Source organism: Hydra viridissima, unplaced genomic scaffold, assembly GCF_058129835.1.
Source record: "Hydra viridissima isolate aposymbiotic clone 2 unplaced genomic scaffold, HvirCarnegie_v1 scaffold_12, whole genome shotgun sequence".
Taxonomy (NCBI): domain Eukaryota; kingdom Metazoa; phylum Cnidaria; class Hydrozoa; order Anthoathecata; family Hydridae; genus Hydra; species Hydra viridissima.
The window spans coordinates 9,637,719-9,658,665 of NW_028324311.1; the positions used below are offsets into that span (position 1 = coordinate 9,637,719).

The window sequence follows — 20,947 nt, forward strand, 5'->3', positions numbered from 1 at the left end:
AAACACTCTTCTTGCGTAATGGCAGCCCACTCCTGTTCAACACGTCTGATCAACTGTTCACAATTACGAGGTCGAGGATTGTGTAAAACACTGTCCTGGAGTCTTGACCAAATATGTTCGATGACATTTAAGTCGGGCGAGTTGCCATGCCAGTCGGTCCACACTGCTGGAAAGTCTCTGTTGATCACATTCATTGTTGCTCTTGCCGTGTGGCAAGTTGCTCCATCTTGCATCAGAATAACTTTATTTCTCACAGGAAAGATGGTCTTATCATCAGCTGCACGTTTGTACACAGGTAGAATAATATCACGGTAATATTTTCCATCAACAGTTTTATTTTGCTCAACAACAACCAGATCAGTTTTGCCATATCGAGAAATGCCGCCGGCTATCATAATCTTGAGACCGAATTTCGGACGTCGAACATAAGGTATTGACTCTGGTGTTGCTGTACGTACTCTTTGATTTTGACGGTTTGGAGCCGGATATATATCAATTGGACTCTCATCAGTCCGCAATACGTGAGCTCGTTTCACTTTACCATCCGGTGAGTCATCTGCGAATCCCACTTCTTGCAAACGAGTACAAAAATTTACGCGATCAGTGATGTTTTTCTGCGACAACATGGGTTTCACTTTCTGTGTATAGGCATGCTTACCCCATGTGGTCTTGCGCAAGTATTTACTGATAGCACTGTGTGAAATTGTTTTTCCTCTTTCTTTGTAACTGTCTGAAAAATTCAGTTTCTTAGCTACAGTTCTCGTTCCAACTCCGACTTTGTCTTTGACCCACTTTCTGACTTTGTCCTTGGTTCTTGGTGAAAACTTTGTTGGCTTTCCAGGTCGCTGAGCATCTGTGACGTCACCCTCTTGTTTTCTTGCCCACTTCCTTACAGTATTTCGAGAAACTTTACACTGTCTAGTGATTTCTTTAATGCTTAATCCTTGACTACATAAAACTTGAATTCGGTGACGAAGTAACTGTTTATCAGAACTCATTTTCAGAGTAAAATGCTAAAAAACACATGTTATATAATACATGTTAGTAACATATACATATAATCTTAATATAATTAGTACAGAAACGTTTAATGTTTGTTTAACGTCGTTTCGTCATTAGTTACTAGGCTTTAAAAGAGCGCGTTCTCAAAATGCACGCAGCCATTGGAGAAAGATCCATGAGGCGAGTTAAAACTTTTTTTCTTTTGGAATTTAATTATTAGTTTAGATATATTACATAAAGAATCATATTAAGATAAATAATCATCGTTAAGATCATCTTATAATTGAAGTAAGTATATGAAATAGTTATATATACATTTTTATTAGATAAAGTAGAAAGGATTTTAATTTTTTAAATTGTTTATATTTTTTTTGTATTAGTTTTGCAGTTATGTTTTTATTATCTTATTTTTTAGATAGAAAATAGGGGTATGGATGTTATTTAAAGTTATACCAATTAAGATGCTATTTCTGTAAAATGGTTATTACTTCATTGAAATTTCTGTGATGCTATTAACTATTTTTGTTCTTTTTTAGAAAATTTAGAAAAATAAATTAAACCTTTGTGCCAACACTGACATGGCATGTCACATGTTATTGTATGTAAAGGTTAAATTTTATTATGAGGATTACAGTTCTTATAAAAAAAAAAAGAAGGTAAAGAGCATTGTTTGTAAATATATATTATGTATCTTTTTAAATTTTCTGGCGTCATTTTTAAAATTTTTGTTTGCACATGTTTATTGTTTACATATATGCTTTTTTGATATGTATGTGTATGTGGTAATAAGTGCTTTATAGTTGTTTTATCAATGTGTTTTTATAATAATGTTTTTATAATAATGTAAAATGTTTTTTTACTGTTTGTGTATGTGTTAATATGTGTTATATAATTGTTTTAAAAACGTGTTTAAAAATGTATATAAGGTATATATTTAACCTTAAATACATATTTAAACACATTTATTGTGTTTATAGTTGGTGTATGTTTATACTATGTTGTTTCTGTGTTTTCAAAGTGCTGTGACTTGGTAAGTATCTACCTGAAAATCAATTATTGTATTTTAGAGAAGGAGCAGAACAAATGGCTTTAGATTGTGCAGCTCAACGTGATACGCACCTAATGGCATGGTTTAAGTTAAATACTGAAAATGAAAGAGCACATTGCTATTCTTATGTAGACATTCTTTATCACTTTATATTTGATGATAAACATTGTAAATGGAAGGTTAGACAAAGGGGTGGTAATAAGGTGATAATAAGAATGGATAAAGTTAATCCAACTGGAGAATTGTTTTTTTCTTAGACTGTTACTTTTGCAAGCAAAAGGAGCAACATCTTGGGAGGATGTGCGTACTGTTAATGATATTGTCCTTGAAACGTTTCGTGAAGCATGTGTTTTGAAAAGTTTGTTGCAAGATGACACGGAATGGCAGAATACTCTTTCTGAGGCGGTTTTAACACGTATGCCAAAGCAAATTAGACAGTTGTTTTCAATTATTTTCACCTTTTGTGAATATGACAATCCTTTACATCTCTGGAATACATGCAAAGCTTTTATGATGGAAGATTTCATTCACCGCTCAATCCCACTTCTAATAGCTGAGCGAGCTACTCTTCATCAAATTGAAAAGATTATTAATCAAAGTGGTAAAATGCTGGCTGATTACAATCTGCCTGTTATTGATGAGTTTATAGGCTTAAATCTAGAAAATTTTGTTCAACAACTGAAATAGTAGAATTGTGTATAAACACAACCAGCTGAAATAGTAGAATTAAGTGTAAAATGTTCTTTGCATTAGCAATGGGTGCAGAAGTTTGCATTTGCTGAAAATATGAGAGTACAAGATGGGGAAGATGAATTTTCCCAATGGCTACTAAAACTTGGGAATGGAACAATACCTGTCAAAGAGGAGTATCCTTTTAAAGGATGTATTGAAATACCAAATCAGTGCATTATTAGAGAAAATGAATCAATTGTTGAAAAGAGTTTTGGAGATGCTGATCAAAATGATTATTCTAAATGCGTGATTTTAACATCAACTAATGTTGATTCATTATCAATGAAGAAGTGCTTGAATGTCTGCCAGGTGAAGTCAAAATTTATTTAAGTGCTGATCAAATTGATATTGATTACATTAATGAAAGAAATAATTTTCCTGTTGAGTTTTTGAACAGCTTAACTCCTCCAGGTATGCTACCTCATTGTTTAAAATTGAAAATTGGTTGTGTAATTTTGCTACTTAGAAATTTAGATCTCAAAGCTGGGTTATGTAATGGTACTCGAATGAAAGTTTGTGCTCTTCAAAATAATTATATTGATGCAGAGGTTTTGACGGGTGTTTCTGGTGGTAAATGGGTTTTTGTTCCTCGAATTCAGTTGGCTCCATCAGATTCTAATTTACCTTTTGTTCTGAAATGTTGTCAGTTTCCTGTCAGATTGGCTTATTCAATGACAATTAATAAAAGTCAAGGTCAAACATTTGATAGAGTTGGGGTATATCTCAAAAAACCGTGTTTCTCTCATGGTCAACTATATATTGCATGTTAAAGAACTAGAGCATTTAATAGTTTTATTTTCAAAGTTGATAAACATCTCATTCAAGGTATGGTAGGTAAAAAGTGTTACACAAATGTTATATTTTTTTTATTATTTTAATATTTTTTTTCATAGTTTTTGATAAATATACCTGTCATTTAATATGTTTATATGTGTTATAATGTTTAAATATGTTATATGAAACCATATTTGTTTATAGCTGTATATATGTTTAAATTATGTTGTTTCCATGTTTTCAAAGTGATGTGAATTGGCATTATGTTGAGCAAGATTGATTCTAGCCTTTCTGATTGTCTAGCCTTTTTTAATTATTGTGGAAACACAATAATGTCTGTTAATGTTTAGCGTAATGTGTATGGGAGAGTATGTAACCTTGATCTTTAAATCTAGGGTGTTTTAATGTCCTAAATTTGAAGTAATTGAATAACTAATATTGAACATAAAAGCAAATCTACTTTTATGTATTTATATGTTTAGTAAAAAGATAAATATAGTTAACTTTAAATTGGTTTTCTTATTTTGCCTTTGATATTTTAATTTGGTTTATTATTTTCGCTTGATTTTAGGATCAAGGGTGTAAATATTCTATTGTTATGTGTTATTGTTGTGATGTTTTGTGTTGATAGACTGCTTGGCTTACCTTCACTTTGGTGTCTATTGTTTAAAATGAATAATAGGTAGTTTCATTACTGGAACTTACTGATTTTATTTGTTTACTAAAAGCCAAGACAACATGCTAAAAATGCAGTTCATATCTTAATTTGATTTTTTTTTTCTTTTTCTTTTTTTTTTTTTTTTTGTATATATTAGTATTGTTAATCCTTTTGCACTTCAAAACAGATTTTATAGATACATTTTCAATAAATGTTTATATTAACTGCCATAAATAGGTTACTTTAAATAGGTAAATCGATTTTCAGTTTTTATGTGGTGTTTTTTTTTTTTTAAAGATTTACGATTGACGCATTTATACGATTTATAAAAAGAAAACCTAATTACCTTTTATTGTAAGTTTCTGTCAGTTAAAATGATATAAATATATGCAATTAGTTCAATTGTTTTTTAATTTTCTCTATTTTATGCCTAATAATTTGTTGTACGTAACTTAGGGGATCTTTTTAAATGGGGAGTGAATATTGTTGTTTTGCGCATTTGTCAAATATCGAGTTACTTAAATTTTGTAAGGTGTTCAGCTAATTAATTAGCTTAGTTTGCATTTGCAACACTTTTGAGGAAAGAAAAAATTCTTATATATATTAAAAAGGAAAAATTCTTATAAATGTAAATCATTGTTTTACATTTTATTATTCTGGTAAAAGGTCTCCATCAAAAACTTGATTACTCTTAATAAAAATAACTCTATTCTCCTGACCACCATTAAGGCAAAAACGGGGAAGAGAGGTCCTTTACTAAAAACTTTTGAAACAAAGAGGGCATATATAAAAATGGTCAGATTAGTGCCATATATAGTTATGGTCAAATGATCAGTTGTTTTAAACAAATTTATTTAGTTGTGTGTATTTTACGTTATAAAGTCAATTTCCTTTTTTTTAAAGAAACGTGTATAAAGGGGATTCCAAAAAATTAATAATTCATGTATAATTTACCTTCGCTTTAAATTACTCTTATTAATTAGAGTTCATGTTATAAAAAATATTACAAGAATTTAGCTTTACTCTTTCGTCAATTTAAAGCATGACGAAGTGCTATTATTTTGTGTCAGTAACTAAAAACGTATTGTTTTGAACTTAGCAATGTCGAGGAAAATGTTTCTGCCTTACACTGATATGACCTACATCGGTTGTAATTCACTCAATGTTAAGTAATTGGTAAATTATTTTACCTCCGCATACTTTTTTTTTTAATTTTACAGATGGTTTAATTTTTTCAATTTGAAGGCGTTTTTCTAATTGGGTATTAGTTAAGGTTTCGCAACTTTAAATTGTGGAAAACAGCCACTATAAATTAAGTAACAGACCGACCATAACCCGTATTACGGGTTGCTTTTTGCTAGTACATATAAATACACACAGAGTAATTAATGTAAATCATAAACAGACACCAAGTATCACTGATATAAATAAGGCAAATAAAAATAATGCTGATTATTTCTTGTAGCCAAAATGCTAAACATTAAAAAAGTGTAAACTTAATTTCTGACCCCGGTTTCGAAGAGTAGCAATACGTCATAAACAGTGAAGAAAAAATGTGTTATTAATTGGCAAACTAAGATCACATATTAAGGAGTAATAAGGACAATTTACTTAAAAATCGTGCTAAAACTATAGTCATAATGCCAAAGGCCGTGGAAGACAAGGAGAATGAAAATATCATTTTTATGTATGTTGACAAAATGGCTCCCATAAACATTTTCTGAGGTCATATCCTATCTGAAGTGAGTGTTTTACGTGCAGAAAGTATAGTTACACCAAAATACATACTAAAGTATTTTTCGGGCTAAAGTAGCATTTAAGAGAGCAACTCAAAATCTTGTGTTTGTAACATGTGGGGGGTCAGAAATTAAGTATACACCCTGTATATATATCTGTGTGTGTGTGTGTTATATATATAAATATATGTAGTTTTTTTAGTTACTTTATTTGTTTTTATTTTTGAAGTATTTTATTGCTTACCTTAAATGTATATATTGAATGTAAAAATAACTAACATCTTTGTATATGAAATATATTTTATTTGAAAATTAAGTTTTACACTTTCATTCCTTGTCACTTTCCATTTCAAGGAGGATTTCCATAACTTTTATTTTGCTAGTTTATTTTTCTTTTTTGAAAGATTATGAAAAGAGCTTACTAAGCTTTTACAGAATAACTCATCCGGATCATTTTCATATATTTTCATCAGTTTATTTTGCTCCACATCATTCATTATCGCTTTTTCAAGAGCAACTTGTAATGGGTCAATTTTCATTTTTCTTTTCATATGATTTGGCGATGAGATAATCATCTGAGGTGATGTAATTGAATTTATAACTGTTTCATTTTCTACTAAAGTCAAATTATCTCTTGATCTTGATGCTCTAATGGAATTGTCTATATTTTCAAGTCCTCTGTGTTCAACTGGATGTTGTGTTGCAAAAATATCGCATTTTATGTTTGAACTAGTCGATTTTACCCCAATGACATCTTTCAAAAACATTAATTCTGTGAAGAATTGGCATGATGGTAACTGTTCCCCATCAACTCCAGACATGGTAGCCTTTTTTTGACGATTCAAGCATCTACGAAAATTTTCTCTTAATTTCGTCCAATCTGAAGTCAAAGTTTTTTATACACACACAAAAAAAAAAATAATAAAGTAGGTTACGTTATGTAAAATAGGTTACGTTATTTTATTATTTAGAAATTTTTGTTGAAATTTACTTGGAAAAATAAATAGCTACCTTCTACTTTTAATAAAGTAGATATCTGCCTCCATGCTTCAACTTTTAAAGGTGTTTCCTTATATGCGCGAGTTGTTGTGTCCCATAAACATGGAAATTTTCTCACTTCTTCTATTAAATGAGCCTCCAAGTTTGTTGGAACATTTTGTATTCTTGAAAAATCCACATTTAATTCATTCATTATTAAATTAAATTTATAATAATCAATATCGTAAATCGGACAGTTTACTTCAAAGTTTAATACTTTAACATTTTATTCGGGTATTTATACAATTTAAAATTAGCAGTAAAACTAACAAAGTTGTAATTGTGAGTAACTAAATATCTTAATGATTTCTGTTAAAAGTGATAGTAAAAATTAATTATTGTAAAGAAGCATGTTGAAAGTGATATTTATTATTTTATTACTGTATGTGGGTGTTGTTAAATGTGGTATTTGTAACTTAATTATTGTTATTATTGTTAATGGGCAATTTATTGGTGCGTGCTCTCCACAGACCTCTTTTTTGTTATATATTCTGTTGGTGGAGAAGCATAGACACTCTTGCTTTTGTACTAGTTTAAAAATATATTGTCTCTCCAAACGTTCAGTTATTATTAATCCTCGAGATTTTACAATTTCCATTTTGCTTCATAGTAGGAAAATAAAAATATACGTATAAATAGCTTTAAGTAATTACATACATAATTATAGGAAAATAAATGTTTTTGACAAAATTACGAAATTAAAGCTTTATGACAAAATTACGAAAATGGAAAAGTTCTTGGAAACTTTTACACTTTTTTTGTTTTTATTTTTCGAAAATTCTAGCAAGGTGATTGGCTGCTCCTTTCGCTATTTGCTTATTTACGGGAAAAAGTTGATTTGAGATAAACCTTTTCCCGAGACAGATATGATGGGAAAAACTCAATGATATATTATATATGCTAGATGTCTAACTTGCGGGATTTTATTGGATGAAAAGTGAAGCCGCTTTTTTTGTTTACAAATGGAATCCGCCATTTGTAATAAGGGCAAAAGCTATATCCGACGTGCGAAATATAAGTTAAAAATGCATGTTTTTTCCCGAATTAGAAATGGCTTCCACGGCTTCACTTTTCGGATTGAAGTTAGACATCTAGTATATATAATATATCATTGGAAAAACTAAGCTGCGGGAAAATCAAATTACACACTGCGTATGCTCACGTGATTGACTTTCCCATCCCTTTCCCGTTCCCGTAGCTAAACGGATGAGTGGAAACTCACCTTAATACACAAGTGTAATGAAATAACTGTGTTTTAGTATAAACGACGAGGAGAGAGCAAATAAGATAAAACCACAAATAAGGTGATTTTTTTCTTACAAACTATTTAAAGCTTTTGTTTTATGATTACTTATCTCAAGGGATTACAATAAAATTGTTTTGTTTTTTTGTTTGTTTTAATTTCAATCAGATTTCTAATCAAATCAATAAAACATACTTTCGAACCTTTTAATGATTAATGTTGTTTGGTTATTATAGATTCTTTGGCATAAATGAATTATTCTTTATATATTTTTATTAAACAGATGTTATGACATAAAACATTAAGACAAGCATTATTGTTATTATAATTACAACTCAGAAAGAAGAATGCACCGAGCCACGAGCTCATACTGTGATTATTTCATCTTATTTAGTCAAACAGAACTAATAAATGCAAATGACGCCAAAGATTTTACAAGACTTAAGAAAACTAAAAAATCACTAGATGCTTTAGGCTTTAAATTTTAAATAAATTTAACAAAACGTTTTACACCAAGATCTTTTTTATGCCAAATTCCAAATAATGTTTCTTTGAATAGCTTGCGAAAGAAAGACTATGTTCGCGGCAACTCTAAACTATTTGACCAATTTAATACTTGAGGATTTTTTGAGATCAAATCAAAACTTTTCAACTCGCAAAGCAAGTGACGTGATATGCGAATGAAAGAAAAGTAATAAGAGAACGTTCAACTACGTTCTATTTTCTCTTCTGAAACGTCAAACTAAAAGGAAATCGGAATAAAGTTGTATGAAAGCGTTCTTGTGTTAGTTTGTTTTACCGGAAACTGTAAAACAAACTAACGCAAGAAAAGAACATTTATTGAATAAAAATTTTAAGTCTCAACCCTAACATCCTTTGATTGGATTTATATGTATATATATATATATATATATATATATATATATATATATATATATATATATATATATATATATATATATATATATATATATATATATATATATATATATATATATATTATGTATTTTGGCTGATGATTGCCGGTACGCCGGTATGAAACTTTAAGTACCAACAAAGTTGTCATCTTTCGCTCTCTCTCTCTCTCTCTCTCTCTCTCTCTCTCTCTCTATATATATATATATATATATATATATATATATATATATATATATATATATATATATATATATATATATATATATATATATATAATAAAAAGTAATTATCATTTCTTTACTTTGATAATTATGTTATACATTTTCAGACATAGGATGACATCACAATATGGAATTTTGATAAAATCAAAGAAAATAAACAAAACACTAAATTCTGAAAGCCATCAACTGAAGTAGCAGTACTTCAAAGCCAAATAAACTTTGTTTTTGAAATGTGTAATTTCAAGAAATGGCTTTCAATTTAGCTAAGCTTTTCTATTGGTTTATTTCAAATAAAACTTTTTTTACTAAATTTCATTGGTTGAAAAAATCTCAATTTTCACGGATGAAGAGTGCAGGTAATAAACATCAAAGAATATTTAGTTCAGAAGTATAACCGCGAGACTTAAAGTGTTGGAATATAGAGTAATAAACCAAGTCTGTTTAATCTAAAACTTAGGTGCATAAAATGGTAAAAACCTTCCGTGCTTATTTGCCAACTTCTGCTTTCAGAAAATACAGCTGTGTTCACTGCAGAGCTCATCTTGCCAACCATGATGATCTTATTTCAAAGGTAGTTTTATTTAATTTATCTGTGATGGTAATTTTGTACATTTTTTATTTTTACATATTTATAATAATAATAATAATAATAATAATAATAATAATAATAATAATAATAATAATAATAATAATAATAATAATAATAATAATAATAATAATAATAATAAAAATAATAATAATAATAATAATGATAATGATAGTTATAACAATGAAATGATAATGATGATAAAAATAATAATAATAGTAATAATAATAATAATAATAATAATAATAATATATATATATATATATATATATATATATATATATATATATATATATATATATATATATATATATATATATATGTATGTTTGTATGTATGTATGTATGTATGTATGTATGTATGTATGTATGTATGTATGTATGTATGTATGTATGTATGTATGTATGTATGTATGTATGTATGTATGTATATGTATGTATGTATATATATAATTTATTTTCTTATTCAAATTTTAGTCTTTTCAAGGAAGCAGAGGCCGAGCATATTTATTCAATTCAGTGTGAGAAGTTTTTCAAAAAATTTAGTTTACTTATTTCTCTCTTTTTACTCCAAATTAATAGTTTTTATTTATTGACAAAACAATAAATAGTTTTTACTTATTGATACAGCTTAAACATTGTTTGTGGTCCAGCTGAACAGCGAAATTTACTGACAGGATTACATGCAGTAGCAGATATATATTGTGAAAATTGTAAGACTGCACTTGGATGGAAATATGTGAGCATTTTTATGTTACATAGCTTTATTTCTATTACAACTGATATCAAAATGAAACGTAGTACTCAGCTTTTATTTTTTTACCTAATCTTTTACAAAAATTTTAACTTAATTTACATAAATTGTTCTTTATAAAAAAGACTTTCTAAAATAGATATGAGAATTTTAATCCAAGTTTGGTTTAGGAGCATGCCTTTGAAAGAAGCCAAAAATATAAAGAAGGAAAATATATAATTGAAATGGCACATATGCTCAAAGAAAATGGTTGGGAATAAGTCTTTTCAGTTTTATAATTATAATTCATGTTTTATAATATTAATTCGTGAATTTGGTTTGTATATAGTTCATTAGATCCTAATGTTATCGAAGAGTATTTTTAAAGAATATTTCTAATTCTGAAAATACTTCTTTAAAGTGACATCTTAGTGTTTCATTGAAAATATTCTTTTAATGGTTGTATTTCAGAACAGCTCTCATTCTTACATATATTAACATATAATTATGTGTATAAAAATATTTATTATATATATATATATATATATATATATATATATATATATATATATATATATATATATATATATATATATATAATTCATGGAGAATTATACACATAACATTTGCATGTATATAAATATGTTTTTTTTAAAACTTCATTGGAACTTAACAAACTTTTATAATTGATCATAATTTTATAACTCGTGAATGAGTTTTCTATAACGTGTGATTGAGTATTTGGCTTATATGCTACGAATAGTGTAAATATGTAAATAATCAAGATGTAAATTTTGTAGTATAAAAAGTTATTGGTTGAAATATCAAGTAAAGATTATAAAGGGTAATATCTTATATATGATTTGTGTTTTACATTAGAGTTCAGTTTTTTTTCTTCTGTATTTCTTGGTTTCTTAATTCTTGAATTAATGAAAGGTTAGTGTTAGAGGGACAATTCCAGTGCTGCTGGGCAGTTGCTGATTTTTTAAATCTGTAAGTGGGATATAATAAAAAATAATTATATCCCACTTATTATATCCTACTTACAGATTTTTTAAATCTGTAAGTAGGATATAATAAGTGGGATATAATTATTTTTTAAATTTTACTTTTTTTTTTTTTTCAAGCAATTTTCTCTTTAGTTTTTTAACATGAGTTTAAAGTACCATTGTAATTAGTTACATCAATAACTTTGTGCATGTTTCTTGGATTTATGTAAGAAATTCTTACAGTTTTCTTAATAAAAGTTTTGTGTAAGGAAGCCTTTATCTTTATGACTTGTAAAAAAATAAAGAATTAGTCTTAAAATATTTTTCATTATATTGTGTTGGGTGGCGATACGCTAGGAGCCACTAACGGCAGCGGCAATAATTAACAACGAAAAAGTAAAAAAATTCCTCTAACAATTTGTTTCATACAAAATATATATGATTTAGAATGACACACAAAACCATAACTGATTTTCTAGCATGCCACAGCTTGTGTAAGAGTTTCTTGAAAACGGATATGGTTTCTGAGCGAAATTTTGAAAAAATTTCAATTGACAAAGGAGTCTAATACCTTCAGCCTAAAGAAGTTTTATAATGGCTGCGACATGTTCCCACAATTTTACTTTCAGTTTTCTAGCACAATTAAAATTTGTTTTTGCATACATACTGCTAAGTAAAGAATGATCTGATTGGTTTATGCTTCACCATGGCGAGAAAGTTAAGTTTGTTATTGATAAATGACGTAATCCAGAATGAAGCTTCCAAGTTGCTATCTATTCCAAAATTATTTTGCTTCCTTAAGTGAAAAATTCGTGATTAAAAATTGAAAAGACGTAAAAAAAATTCATCAGAAGAGAAAGTCATTTATTTAAACAAAACTTAAATTGATGACGTTTATTTTTTTTGGACAAAGAAAAGAATTTAAAGAACAAATTTAAAGGTCTATTTTATTACATAGCCGTTTATTAGAAATGTTTTACAAAAGTTAATTTCAACCAAGGAGTTCGCTAGTGAAGTCATTGTTAACAGACTATAAATAAGCGCTACTGCAGTCTCTCCCCTTCCTCCCTTTTTATTTATATATGGTTGATTATGATAGAGAATTTTATGCTGATTCAGAAAATTTAATACAACATGAACCTGAAAATTAACGGAACGTGCTCTAATTCGAAGTTAAAATTTTAAAAAATCCCACTAAAGACCCTTTTTTTCGCCATTTTGAGAATAACAAGTTAATGATGCTTTAGCTAGCAAAAGCAACACACACAAAACGTGGTTTTTACGCTGAAAAGTTGTTAAAGTACCTTTATCTTGTACAATTAAACCTGTCTATCTTGCACAAAGGAGAAAAGTCTTTCGTGCTAAATTATAGCATTTCAAAATCGAAATTAAAAAAGGAACTTTTGTAAAACATTTTACAATCCAAAATTAATTAGAATAGCTTATGACATACTGTACATATAAACAAAGATGGATTTGTAGGCTAAATGCCTAACTTAGAAATTGATTTGAATTTTTTTGTGGGTATGAAAATAGCCGTTTTTATTGCAAAAAATGTACTTTTGTAATAACTTTTATAAAAGAATTCAACAGTTTTGTTACCTAAAAGAAGAATTTAACTCATACACGTTTTATTGCAATCAAAATTTAAAAAATACAACCCGCAAAGCGTTGTCTTTAATAAAAAGCGTACGGTACGATAATAATTATTCATTGCTTTGTTTCCATTCTCAAATTCTATTGGGTTGAGGAATAATTCATGAGCGTTTTTTTCAAATTTATTTTAAACAAAAAAACTACAACGATTTAATCAATAATATACTCTCCGTTGTTGTTTACGACTTCCTCCCATCGTTCAATAAGTTTTTCGATGCCTCGGCGATAGAAATCTCCCGGTCTTGACTCAAAGAATTCGTCCAACCAAGCCCTCAATTCCACGTCATTATTGAACGATACACCGCGCAAAGCGTTCGAAAGCGATCGAAACAGATGAAAATCTGACGGCGCCATGTCTGGAGAGTATGAAGGATGAGGCAGCACTTCCCATTCGAGTTCTTGAATCGCGGCTTTGGTCATATTGGCGATTTGAGGACGGGCGTTGTCGTGTTGCAGAAGAACGCCATTTCGCCTATTTGGTCTTTTTTGCTGAATTGCTTCGTTGAGTCGGTGCAGTTGTTGAACGTAGAGCTCCGCATTGACTGTTTGGTTGCGCTCAAGCAGTTCGTAATGAATTATGTCGTCCCAATCCCACCATACACACAACATGATCTTTCGAGGATGAAGGTCTTTTTTTGCTCGCGGAGTCGCTTGTTTTTTGGGGCTGAGCCATTCTTTTCGCTGCTTCATATTGACGTAAAGGCACCATTTTTCATCGCCAGTGACAATGCGGTAAAGAAAACGCTGTTTGTGATCATGTGTTGAGCGATGACGAGCGAGCAAACCGGCGGCGATTGTGGAACGTTGATTTTTGTTGTTTTCGCTCAAAGTGTATGGCACCCAAGCGCCGAGTTTCTGAACCTTGCCCATTGAGTGAAGGTGGTTCACCACAGTTTTTTGATCACAATCCATCTGCTCCGCCAATTCTCTGGTCGTTTGACGTGGATTTTCGTGAAGAAGTTGATTCAATCGCTCTTCGTCGAACTCAATTGGTCAACCGGTGTGTGATCCGTCCTTGAGGTCAAATTTCCCATTTTTGAAGGGCGAAACCAACGGCGGGCGGTACTTTCAGGCATTGCTCCTTCTCCATACACAGTACAAATCTCACGAGCAGCTTCGGCGGCCTTAACACCTCGACTAAATGCAAAAAGCAAATGGTGTCGAAAATGCTCAGTTTTGTCCACTTGACATTCCATTTTAATGATCTGAAAATATACAAAAATAAAAAAAACTAACAAATCAAAACACACTATCTTGTAGAGCAAAACATTCTCTTTCAAACAACATAAAACATTTTGCCAATGCATTTTATTTCTGCGTGCATTTTTAAATTTGAAAAAAACGCTCATGAATTATTCCTCAACCCAATACATTCGACCTTTATTTAAAAACTTCGATTAATTTCATTTCATTATGACACTAAAATAATAATGCTAAACTGATGGAAACCAGCTCTGTTTATTACGCAAAGTAACAGTAGTAACAGCAAAAGTAACAGCAAAGTAACATTTTAAAAATGGCGAATATTAGGGGTTTTAGTGGGATTTTTTAAAACTTTGACTTCGAATTAGAGCATTTTTCATTAACTTTCAGTTCTATATTTTTATATTTATCTGAATCAGCATAAAATTCTCAATGATAATCAGCCAAAAAAAAAAAAAAAGGGTGGAGTGGGAGAAACTGTTGTAGCGCCACGTATTATAAACAAATATCAATTTTTAAACATTAGTACTTGATTCCTTTCCAGATATCTGGTAATAAAAAGGTCACAATTTATCACTGAACCTTTTACAAAAACAAATCAAATTTTTTATTTTCTATTTATTAAATTTTTTAAAAAGAACCGTTTCTTATTATAAAACTATTAATCACCAGTGGCGTTGCGTGAGAAAATTCCAGGGGGGGGAGAACCTTATTTTTCCCAACTGCTTAACATAGTTTTCACAACTGTTTTTTATAATTTAAGAATTCAAAAAATCAATTTTTGTCCTATTTACAAAATCTACTGATTGTTATACTACATTGCACTCACTTTCATGAATTGTCAATTATCAGTATTTATTGACTTCTTTTAACAAAACATAGCTTCCTTTACATTTATACAAAATATTCAATTCAAAAAACGTCTAAAGGTTTTACCCATTCATAGTGAAACTGTATCAGTCCAAAAAAATGTTACAATTTACAAATCCAATAAACTTTACAAACCATTTTGGCAGCATATATAGCAGTTTAAAATTTTACGGAAATGAATTAGTACAAAGGAATATGGAAAATATTATTTTATTTCAAAACTTATACGCACAATATTTTATCATCACTATCATTTTTTGTCTACTGTTTGACTTTAATATGACGTTTCTTCAATTGAACCCATCGTTTAACAAGATGTTCGGGGTTAACTCCTTTACAAAGTTCTTTTTCGCACTTTAGTAGCATGAGGCTATCCAATCTCTCGTCACTCATTGTTGTTCTCAGATGTGATTTTACAATCTTGAGTTGACTGAATGAACGCTCATTTGATGCTACACCATAAGCAGCTGTGATTACAAAAATGCATAATTTATGGGCTTGTTTCAGTATATCCTTTAACTTCACAACATGGTACAAAATGTCTTGCAGCGTCTTAGCTGGTGTTCTTGATGACTTAAAATCTTCATGACCTTCTTCTAAACAGATATCTATCAAAATTTCCATCTGGCTTTTCAGCACATGAACGTCTGGAATATGATCCTTGTATCCAGGAGGAAAAAGTTTGTTTGCTTTTGTTAAGTTTTCAATACTCAAATTATCCTTATTTAAAGGAAAACTAAAAATTTTGGTGATAGGGGCAAATATTTCCTTTAATGCTGCCGAGTTTTCTGTTAAACCCATGGCTAGAGAGTCTATGACCTCTTTGAATTCTTTCCGGTAAAAAGCTTTCATCTCCATTGCTATTAATCTATGGTGTCGTTCGTAATCATTTTCTGCATCAATGTGTAATTTCCTAGAAAATATTACTGCACTTTCAATCAAATTATTCATAGCATCTGTATCGTTACTGATATTTTGTATGTTCTTGGCAGTACTTTCAATTACATTTATACTGTCGATAACATTGAAGTTTGGACTTTCTAAGATTTCTGTTAATATTTTTATCTTCTCAATGATATTCTTCATGAAGAAAAGAGTAATAATGAAATCAAAAGTTGTTACTTTTTTCAGAAGTCCCATTGCCTTAGTTCTTGTGTTAGTATCAAAAATCTTATTATTTGAGATGCTCTGAAGAAGATCAACAACCTTCTCTAAACACTGATTTAAAGCCTTAACAGATTTTGCTCGTGCGGTCCATCTTGTTCTAGACAGGTTTACAAGCTGTAGTGCACTGTCAATGTCTTCCAGTTTTTCTTTTAAATGACTAAATCTTTTTGTGCTTGATGTGAAGAAAACATGCAACTGTTCGAGGACATTAAACAATTCTCGTATTAAAGTATTAACATTGCATGCATGTTCAAGAGCAGTGTTTGTTCTGTGGTCTTGACAAGGTATGTAGGGTACATTATGGCCAACTTCTTCTGTTATATACTTTTGTACTCCTTTAAATTGTCCAGACATTGAACTCGCGTAATCATACGACTGAAAAGCCATCTTTGATGTGTCAATGCCTTCTTTATGTAAAGAAGATAAAATTAGCTCAGCCATCCCTTTTCCAGTCTTATCAGTGCATTCAACGGATTTTAAAAGCCTTTCCCGAATCTCACCGTTTTCACTGGCTGTTCTCACAACTATACTCATTATGTCCTTATGTGACATATCGGGAGTAGTGTCGGCCATCACGGAAAAAAAATTGGAGCTATTAATTTCTTCTATGATCTTTCCCTTTAATTCAGTTGCAATTAAACTAATCATTTCATTTTGAGACGATGGACTTGTGTATGTAACTCTATATGGACGAAGGGCTCTATCTTCAATCCAGGCTATTAGTGTGGGATTGTGGCAAGAGATAAGATTCACTACTGCAACAAAGTTACCTTGATTAGCACTGTCCGATTCCCTAAACGCTAGCCCTTGGCTTCCTAAAGTCTTGCATGTATCAATAAGAATTTCAACAGTTTTTCTATTCTGTACCTCTATTTTTTGCTCTTCTATAAGAGCAAGTCTATTGGATTTATCAATAAGGTGATCTATATGACCTTTTTTCATAAGAAAGTGACAATATTCACTTAATGCAACTTTATGTGCTTGAGAGGTAAAGTGTGCCTGAAGCTTTCCAAGTTTTTCTTTCCCATAGCTTTTCATCTTGGACCAAGATCTTACCCCAACATTTATCCAAGCATCTTCAGTTTTTCCCTTCTTTCCAAATACCTTAGGGAAAAGCCGGCAGACAAAACAAAATGTGGCATCCTTCTGGGTACTGTATTCTAAATGTTCAAACTCTTTGTACCACTGGGGATTAAATCTATTTTTACCGTCACTTGGGAAACTAGCAAGTTTTGGTTGGTGTGGTCCTAACTGGATTAAATACGATTTTTGATTATCTGTAATTGTATGTGGACGTAATCCTGGGTCATGGCTTATCAATGCTGATGAATCTGATTTGTCAATTATAATACTTTGAGCTTTGATATCGAGTTTTCTTAAAAAAGCATTTCCCATTTTCAAAACATTTTTTGACATTTCCACCACAGAACTTGTTGCATTTACAATTTCAATCGCAGCGAATTTTTCATTTACTAATTCTTCTTTACAGTATTTTTTATAAATGTCATTACAATCTTTAAGATTATCTATTAAAACACCCAAATTCCCCATGAGCAAAGTCCAACTTGTTGTTTCACTGCTTACTTCAGAAGTATCCAAGTTAATAATATTCATGTCATCCTTTTCATCTCGGTCAGGAAACTGGTTTAAATGATCTGATTTAGAATTTAGTTCTGTAAGTTTCTCTGCTTGTTCCTGGACTACAACATAACCCAAGTTTTCCCCTCTTGCATCATTATCTTGAATTTTTGAACTTGCATCCTCTTCAAATTTTTTATCAGAAGATGTTAATTCTTCTTCTATGGATATACTACATGTTGAAGTCGATGTTTCAATTATTATCAAGTCTAACTTTGTATGTTCACTACTTTGTATTTCATCATCCACTTCGACATCATCACCAGCATTCTGAGGTACCATTTTTCGTTTTTTTGAAGCTAAGGAGGCTAGAAAAGGATTCTCTGGGGCTCCCACTGTTTGTATATGAACCTTTCTACCACCATGAACGGATCTTTCATGACTGGTTTTATAGTCGTTGTTAAATACTGCTTTGCATACGCAACATTGTAATTTATATCTTTTGCTTTTCATAGTTAGTGCTGGAAAACAAATGCAGATACTATAATTTACCGTAATTTTTAACTGATTTAATGTTTATAAAAGTTATCACTCTTAATAAGTGTGATAACTTTTATAAACATTAAATAAGACAAATGTTGAAATCAATTCATGGAAATAAATATTCACGTTTCAAAGTAGAAAGTATGAAAAAAAAAAGAATAACTGCTTTTAGTCAAACATACAGCATAAACTTTCAGCTGCCATTTTTATTGTTGATAACAAAAAAAAAGTAGCGCGAAAAAAAAAACAACGCGGAAATCAAAAGGGCTCTTCTTTATGACTCCACAATTTATTTCGTCTTGTGGAAAACAGCCATAAGTCGTTTAATAAACGTAAAGTTTATTTGTCCAAGTCAAAAAAGAATTAGATGGATGATGGATTTTTGCAAACATTTTAATTTTATTTAACTAGAAAGTATTTTTTGATTTTATCACCTATTTCCCAACTGTCCCAACTCTCGGCAAGGAAATTCCCAACTTTTCTCTTTTTTAGATTCTGGGAGGGGGAGACTCCCCCCCCTACCCCCTCCAAGGCGACGCCCCTGTTTACGTTTTATGCTTTATAGCAATGGGCGAAAAAAATACAAACAGCGATAAATTCTTCGAGATTACGAACTTTTTTTCGTACGTGAAAAATTGCGTTTTTACGAAAGATTTTTTTTCTCGAAAAAAACTTCGAATTGTTTATAGAATTGGCCCCTGGTTGGCAAAAAATTTGCTTCACTGTGGAAGCGCAAGTTAGACTGTTGTCAAAATGGCGGCTGTAAGAGGTATGCTCTAGTTTTGTTTAGTTTTGCGAACGATCTCATCTATATCCATTTATATCTTTGTAATCTTTATAACAAACCTACTTTTAAATAATGGCAAACAAATTCTCCTTAAGTCAAGTAAAGGATTTATTAGAAATTCATGAAAATACGATATTTAAAATCTTTAACGATCGTATACAAAAGTTAGAAAGCGAACTTATTATTATAAAAGATGAAAACAAAGAATTAAAACGTGAACTTAATGAGACAAAAAAAACTATCGAATTTGTTAGTGAACAATACGAAACAATAAAGGAAACGTTAATCAATACTAAAAAAAGTGCACTAAGTCAACTAGATCAAAAACATCTAAACGAAGAAAATGAAGCACTAAAGAATAAAATTGCTGAGTTAGAAGACAGAAGTAGAAGAAACAACTTGCGATTTGAAGGTATTGAGGAAACCGAAGACGAAACATGGGAGAAAAGCGAAGAATTGATTAAGAATCTACTGAAAGAAAAACTGGATATTAAAGAAGGTATACAAATTGAAAGAGCGCATCGTGCTGGAAGAAAAGAACACAAAGAAGGTAAGCGTAGAAAGCGAGCTATAATTGTCAAGTTTCTAAATTTTAAAGATCGTGAAAACATTCTCGAAAAATACAAGAAAAAGAAGCTGTGGAAGGAAAACTTGTATATAAACGAAGATTTCAGCGAGCGGACAACTAGTATTCGTAAACAACTTTTCCAACAGGCAAAAGATCTACGAGCATCAGGTAAATTCGCTAAAGTTGTGTACAATAAAATAAACACTAAGTTATCTTAAAACAAAGTATATTCATGATTATCTATAACAGAATAAAAAAGTAAATAATAACAAAAATGAATTCGAAAAATAATAATAATTTTGAAAATGTCTTTAAATTTTTTCAAATTAATGATTTTAGATCGGATGAAGAATCCGATCCAGACATAAGTTACTTTAACGAAATTAATATGCCTGAATTTGTGTGCTCTTACTTTCAACCAAATGAAGTTAATAACTTTATAGGAGTGGATAATAAAAGTGATTATTTTAATGTCGTTCATGTAAATATTAGAAGTTTAAAAAAGAACTTTGAAAATTTTCTAAATTTAATTTACGAAACCAACAATTGTTTTAACGTGATTTGTTTAACCGAAACTTGGTGTTCTAAATTAGATTTTGAAACAAATTCTGATCTCCTTCTCCCAGGTTTTAAAGAAATTTTTTTAGAACGAAAAAATAATAGGCGCGGAGGAGGAGTACTCTTTTATTTGAAAGAAAATATTTTCTATAAAGTCAGAAGCGAGTGTTTCTGATACGGATCAAGAGATCTTAACAATTGAACTAATAAACAAAAACTCTAAAAACATTTTAATCAGCTGTTGCTATAGGCCTCCGACTGGAAGAACAGAAAATCTTGGTAAATTTTTGAAATACAATCTAATAGAAAAAGCTAGTCAAGAGAAAAAAAAAAGTTATAT

The 20,947-nt window shown here is 30.1% G+C and overlaps 5 protein-coding genes across 9 annotated transcripts; 3 read left to right on the top strand and 2 right to left on the bottom strand.

Annotated features, from left to right (window-relative positions):
* The first annotated feature begins 1,125 nt into the window (after positions 1 to 1,125).
* Positions 1,126 to 4,616, top strand: LOC149881148 (ATP-dependent DNA helicase PIF1-like). 5 transcript variants are annotated; one of them, XM_090069723.1, is made up of 3 exons: positions 1,126 to 1,182; positions 1,539 to 1,658; positions 2,070 to 4,616. In XM_090069723.1, exon 3 carries the CDS (start codon positions 3,196 to 3,198, stop codon positions 3,550 to 3,552), a length of 357 nt encoding a protein of 118 aa, XP_089925849.1. In that variant the 5' UTR covers positions 1,126 to 1,182; positions 1,539 to 1,658; positions 2,070 to 3,195; the 3' UTR covers positions 3,553 to 4,616. The 5 variants fall into 3 exon arrangements, with proteins under 5 accessions (XP_089925849.1, XP_089925852.1, XP_089925848.1 ...); XM_090069722.1 differs by having other exon boundaries at positions 1,131 to 1,290; XM_090069727.1 differs by lacking the exon at positions 1,126 to 1,182 and adding an exon at positions 1,416 to 1,430.
* A 1,705-nt stretch (positions 4,617 to 6,321) lies between these two features.
* LOC149881149 (uncharacterized) lies at positions 6,322 to 7,252 on the bottom strand. Its single transcript, XM_090067941.1, has 2 exons — positions 6,962 to 7,252; positions 6,322 to 6,830 (listed from the first exon to the last, which is right to left on the bottom strand). The coding sequence occupies exons 1-2, from the start codon at positions 7,140 to 7,142 to the stop codon at positions 6,322 to 6,324; spliced, it is 690 nt and encodes a 229-aa protein (XP_089924067.1). The 5' UTR covers positions 7,143 to 7,252.
* A 2,459-nt stretch (positions 7,253 to 9,711) lies between these two features.
* On the top strand, positions 9,712 to 11,174 carry LOC149881150 (protein yippee-like 2). The gene is made up of 4 exons (XM_090068856.1): positions 9,712 to 9,941; positions 10,433 to 10,476; positions 10,586 to 10,694; positions 10,880 to 11,174. The coding sequence occupies exons 1-4, from the start codon at positions 9,837 to 9,839 to the stop codon at positions 10,967 to 10,969; spliced, it is 348 nt and encodes a 115-aa protein (XP_089924982.1). The 5' UTR covers positions 9,712 to 9,836; the 3' UTR covers positions 10,970 to 11,174.
* A 4,292-nt stretch (positions 11,175 to 15,466) lies between these two features.
* Positions 15,467 to 19,647, bottom strand: LOC145184847 (zinc finger MYM-type protein 1-like). Its single transcript, XM_080060626.2, has one exon. It carries the CDS (start codon positions 18,662 to 18,664, stop codon positions 15,668 to 15,670), a length of 2,997 nt encoding a protein of 998 aa, XP_079916752.2. The 5' UTR covers positions 18,665 to 19,647; the 3' UTR covers positions 15,467 to 15,667.
* LOC149881151 (uncharacterized) lies at positions 19,428 to 20,517 on the top strand. Its single transcript, XM_090068083.1, has 2 exons — positions 19,428 to 20,217; positions 20,389 to 20,517. The coding sequence occupies exons 1-2, from the start codon at positions 19,554 to 19,556 to the stop codon at positions 20,415 to 20,417; spliced, it is 693 nt and encodes a 230-aa protein (XP_089924209.1). The 5' UTR covers positions 19,428 to 19,553; the 3' UTR covers positions 20,418 to 20,517.
* The last annotated feature ends 430 nt before the right edge of the window (positions 20,518 to 20,947 follow it).